This window comes from Populus euphratica, unplaced genomic scaffold (assembly GCF_000495115.2).
Source record: "Populus euphratica unplaced genomic scaffold, PopEup_1.0 scaffold78.1, whole genome shotgun sequence".
In the NCBI taxonomy this organism is placed as follows: Eukaryota; Viridiplantae; Streptophyta; class Magnoliopsida; order Malpighiales; family Salicaceae; genus Populus; species Populus euphratica.
In genome coordinates this window covers 581,635-586,663 of record NW_011499867.1, presented here as the reverse complement: position 1 = coordinate 586,663, position 5,029 = coordinate 581,635, and the positions used below count along the sequence as shown (strand labels likewise).

Below are 5,029 nucleotides of genomic sequence, written 5' to 3'. Positions count from 1 at the left end.
TTGAAAAAAAGATGTCCAAAAACCAAGCCCCCTAAACCTTTTCTTGCTTTCCATTTTCTTTTTTTCTCGGTTTTTTATGTTTTGAGGAGAGGGAGAAAGCAAAACACGATGGGAAAGATACCTTGTTTGCTTCTTGTTTTCATTGTAACTCTTTCACGTTCTGTAGCTCAAATTCATGGCCCCAAGAACCAAGGCGAAGCACTTGACAATCTCTACAAAGCCAAGTTTAGTAGAGATTCCAGAATTGATTCAGTTCCTGTCGAGGTGCTTGATACGAATCAATTTGAGGTGATGGATATGCTTTTAGATGAATCAGAAGTTCGTCCTCTTCAAAAGGGATCAAAAGAGAAAGATAGAATCAAAATGTTGCCCGGACAACCCCAGGTCAACTTTTCACAATACGGTGGTTATGTTACTGTTAATGAATCTGCAGGTTCAGCACTGTATTATTATTTTGTTGAAGCTGATCAACATTCAAAGGAGGCGGCATTGCCTCTTCTTCTTTGGCTAAATGGAGGTAATTTGTTGCTCTTTACCCTATTTTCAATTGTCATTGCCATCATCTTCAAAAGACTTCGAGTTCTTTACTTGTTGCTTCATTTGGAAACAGATTGAGTGCCTAAGAAATATTGATGTTGTATAAATAAGTTTTTCATACAAAATTCGCATATAATTTTTCATCCACGCTTTAGTATCTATCAATTATAAGTTTAACATAAAAATTCTATTTGCAAATCATTAAAAAAAAAAAAATCAAACTTGACCGTCCATGTTATTTCTTAATTAGAACCTTAATTTTGTTATTCCTTTTGTTATTCTTTTCTTTTTCATATTTGAGACCAGATCACAAAATATGACATATGTCACGACTCTTATATGCGTGGAAGTATATTTAGTAATATATATACAGCATGGTTCATGTAAAACATGATTTATGTTAGCTTAATATAGTGTTAATATAGTGTAGTGGTGATTATTTTTTAAATTAATTTTTATTTAATTTAAATATAGTATTCATTTTTTCCAGTTAAATAATATTTATTTTGCTTTCGAGCTATGTTTTTTTAATATTATTTTTATTTTTTTAGATTATGGTGATACGTTAATATTAAAAATAAATTAAAAAAATTATTTTAATATATTTTTAAATAAAAAATATTTTAAAAAATAATCATTATTTTAATATTATACACTACCTTGAAAAAAAAAATTATCTTTACGAGCTTGCTTAATTTAAAAAAATAAATGAAAACTGCTTCATATGAACGCAGGCCCAGGTTGTTCATCACTGGGATATGGGGCAATGGAAGAGCTTGGACCATTTCGTGTACACAGCAATGGGAAAACTCTTTACAGAAACAAGTATTCATGGAATAAGGGTATGTTTTATCTTTCTTTCTTTCAATTGAATGATTTTCGAAACAAGGTTAGTCTTCCTCGGGAATTTTTCATAAACTAACTTAAGCCTCTCCTTTTAAGTTGCAAATGTTTTGTTCTTGGAGTCCCCTGCTGGAGTAGGGTTTTCATACTCTAATGCAACATCGGACAACACTTACACTAGTGGAGATAGAGATACAGCTGCACAAAATTATATGTTCCTTGTAAATTGGTTGGAAAGATTTCCCGAATACAAAGACAGGGATTTTTACATAGCCGGAGAGAGCTACGCGGGACACTACGTGCCTCAACTTGCAGATAATATTCTTCATTATAATAAGAAGGCTAAGAGGAGTGTCGTCAACCTCAAAGGAATCATGGTGTGTGTCTCCCCTCTAATTTCTTCCTTTTTAATACATAAAACTATTTCTTCCGTTCCCTTTCACGTATCAGCTTATTTTCTTCTTAACTGAAATTATTTGATACCAGTCATGACCTGATTTATGTCTTTGACCTTCGTTTAGCAACTTTGTTTTTTAAAGCAGAGTAGTTATTTGATATTAAACAGCTTGCACATAATTCGTAGAACTCTCATCCATCGCAGAAGCTTAAGTTATTAGATAAATAAATCTTTCGACACCTGAAGATCTTTTTTTTCCAGCATTGCAGTCAATTTTTTAGAAATATTTTATTACATCTCTTTGGTGCAGATTGGAAATTCTGTGATCAATGATCATACCGATATGCAAGGGATGTATGACTTCTTTGGAACACATGCTATAACTTCAAATGAGAACCTCCGTAAAATTCAACACTACTGTAATTTCTCAAGTGCCGGTAGTTTATATAAAGAGTGCCAAGAAGCCATGGACAAAGCAGATACAGATGTTAATGTCATTGACATTTACAACATCTATGGCCCCTTATGCTTCAACAGTAATCTCACGTCCAAGCCAAAGAAGACCTCAGTAAGTGAATGAACGTTCTTAAAAATATATATATATACTTCGTTCAGGTTTTCACTTATTTTTGGGTCAGTTATTTCACAATTCTTCAACTCCAATTTTCATGAAAAAATACCTTAAAAAAGTAGGATTTGAATGTAAAGTGACTAAAATAAACTTACTCATAATTTAAAATATTTCGGAGTTATAAGTAATTCTGGATATGTGACTTGACTTGAATGATTTTTGGTGCAGCCGATGAACTTCGATCCCTGCAGCGATTCTTATGTGTTGGCTTATCTTAATAGACCGGATGTCCAAGAAGCCATGCATGCCAATGTGACCAAACTTGCTTACGATTGGCAACCATGCGGCGGTTTTAACTGGGTTGATAGTGCCTCTACTGTTCTTCCCTTGCTAAAGGAGTTCATGGCAAGTGGACTTCGAGTATGGGTATTCAGGTTAGTAAATTCACAACCAACATAATCGTGTAGTTGTTGGTGAAATGCCCTTGCACTCGCTGATGCGGACCAAACTTTGCAAAAGTCTCCCAACTTTTCACTAAGATCAAATGGATTTTTTTTAGATCAGTTTTATTACAATGAGACACTTTTTTTTTTAGTTCAGACCATTTTGATTGAATGTATGCTTACTGATCTTTTGTTTCAATGGTGTACAGCGGTGATACAGACGGAAGGGTACCAGTTACTTCTTCCCAGTATTCAATAAACGAGATGAACCTTCCTATTAAAACTCAATGGCATCCTTGGTTCTCCGATAAAGAGGTAATTTACCCACTTCAGCATTCACTAAATCATAATATCTGAAGTAAACAAGTATCATAACAATGGACGATGCTTATTAAGAATGTAATGATCTCAATATTGAACTGCATTTTTTCATACTATTCCAGGTTGGTGGGTACGTACAAGTATACAAAGGGGACTTGACACTCGCAACTGTAAGAGGGGCTGGGCATATGGTACCAAGCATCCAGCCTGTGAGAGCACTTTCATTGATCAGTCACTTCCTTGCTGGCACCTCTCCCATAGCCAAAGTCAAAACATAGTGCCTAATTTCTTTTGTTACGTAAGCTTGCAATTCTTTGTTTCACTTCTGGAAACAATAGTCTGACAGGCTTGTTTTCACTTTCCTTTTGTTCGTTAACAAGCCAGAATTCTTTGGGCAGGAAGCTATACTCCTGCTGTGATAATCAATTACCTAAACAACTTGACAGAATGCCATGAAAAATTATTTTCCTTTACAACTAAAGCTATACACGATTCACAGCAAGTCAGAAACAGAACAATATCGTTGTTTCAATAATTCAAAATATTATTGATTACAGATGGAATACTCCTGCTGTGATAATCAATTACCTAAACAACTTGACAAAATGCCATGAAAAATTATTTTCCTTTACAACTAAAGCTATACACGATTCACAGCAAGTCAGAAACAGAACAATATCGTTGTTTCAATAATTCAAAATATTATTGATTACAGAAGGAATACATTTTATAGTGTATATGAAAGAGACACTGTAACAAGCAACCCCATAAAACTTTAAATGTCATAGCCATCAATTATCTCCACACAAGGGATGTGGGATATCAGTGGCCAGTACACTTTTTTCTCCTTGGAGCAGCGCTGTGTCAGTAACAGACAATCCCTGATGCTGAATCTTCCTAGTGCGCGACATAGGCATTCCCTAGGCAAGGACTTCAATTTAGGACAATCAACAATTTCTAGCTCTTCTAGAGATACAAGACTCTGGAGCTGCATGGATAGAGATTCCAAATTTGGAAGTCTTCCAATCCAAACGGAAGTAATTAAGAGTTGTAGGAAGCAGACACTCCTCATCTGAGAAGGTTACACAGTCAACATCCACCAGCTATGCTAAAATCTCTAAGAAAGGCGAGACTTTGCAAGTTCCACTTTGGCAGGTTCCCATCTAGATTATCGCAACCCCAGATCTCAAGTGAAATCAGGTTTGGAGGGAGATGATGCGGAATAATAAATAATAAAAATTATAAAAAAAAAAGTAAAAAGTTTTAGAGAAAGAAAGAAATTAGAAAAGAAAAGAAAAAGAAAGGGAATTGAAAATATATAAAATCTTTAATATTTTCATTAATTATAAAAACTATCTTATAAAATGACCGAGGAATATATAAATTATAAATTCTAAAGCATCCTACTATTAGGTTTGGCCCATTAAATCAAATTATTTAATATAAATAATAAAAAAACAATGAGTAAATTTAAATGGGCTAAATAAATAAAATAAGAATGAGATAGATCCAAATGGGCTTAGTGTCCCAACTAAAGCGTGACATGTTGGGCTATCTTACGTCATATCCATTCATATACTCGTGTAGTTTATGAAGTGGGTCTGGTGCCCCCACCAACTCTTCCAGGGTTAGAGAAACTCGACCCTGTCGAGTGTTGCACTGGCCGACTCTAATAGTGCTCCCAAAGATTTGGATCAAGCTGTTGCAAAGTATCTTTAGTAACTTAAATGCAATCTGAGTTAGGTCACCCTACCCAATGAACTAGAAACCGTTAAACCTTACTATTCCTGCTAAAAACAACTTGTTCATCCAGAATAGCATCAATATTTTTCTTTTGTACTGATGTTAAGGTGAAAGGGATAAAGGTTTTAATAGGATCATCAAGAGGGGAGTTAAGTGGTATCTCAAATGGATCAT

General features: G+C 34.5%; 1 protein-coding gene across 1 annotated transcript; it reads left to right on the top strand.

Annotated features, from left to right (window-relative positions):
* On the top strand, positions 1 to 3,390 carry LOC105126466 (serine carboxypeptidase-like 40). Its single transcript, XM_011027335.1, has 7 exons — positions 1 to 517; positions 1,272 to 1,379; positions 1,480 to 1,757; positions 2,088 to 2,345; positions 2,577 to 2,782; positions 3,001 to 3,106; positions 3,235 to 3,390. The coding sequence occupies exons 1-7, from the start codon at positions 109 to 111 to the stop codon at positions 3,388 to 3,390; spliced, it is 1,521 nt and encodes a 506-aa protein (XP_011025637.1). The 5' UTR covers positions 1 to 108.
* The last annotated feature ends 1,639 nt before the right edge of the window (positions 3,391 to 5,029 follow it).

Coding starts and splice junctions, on each gene's coding strand:
- LOC105126466 (XM_011027335.1), top strand. CDS start 109: ATGGGAAAGATACCTTGTTTGCTTCTTGTTTTCATTGTAACTCTTTCA. Junction 1,380..1,479: donor CAAGTATTCATGGAATAAGG/GTATGTTTTATC, acceptor TCTCCTTTTAAG/TTGCAAATGTTTTGTTCTTG. Junction 3,107..3,234: donor CTTGGTTCTCCGATAAAGAG/GTAATTTACCCA, acceptor ATACTATTCCAG/GTTGGTGGGTACGTACAAGT.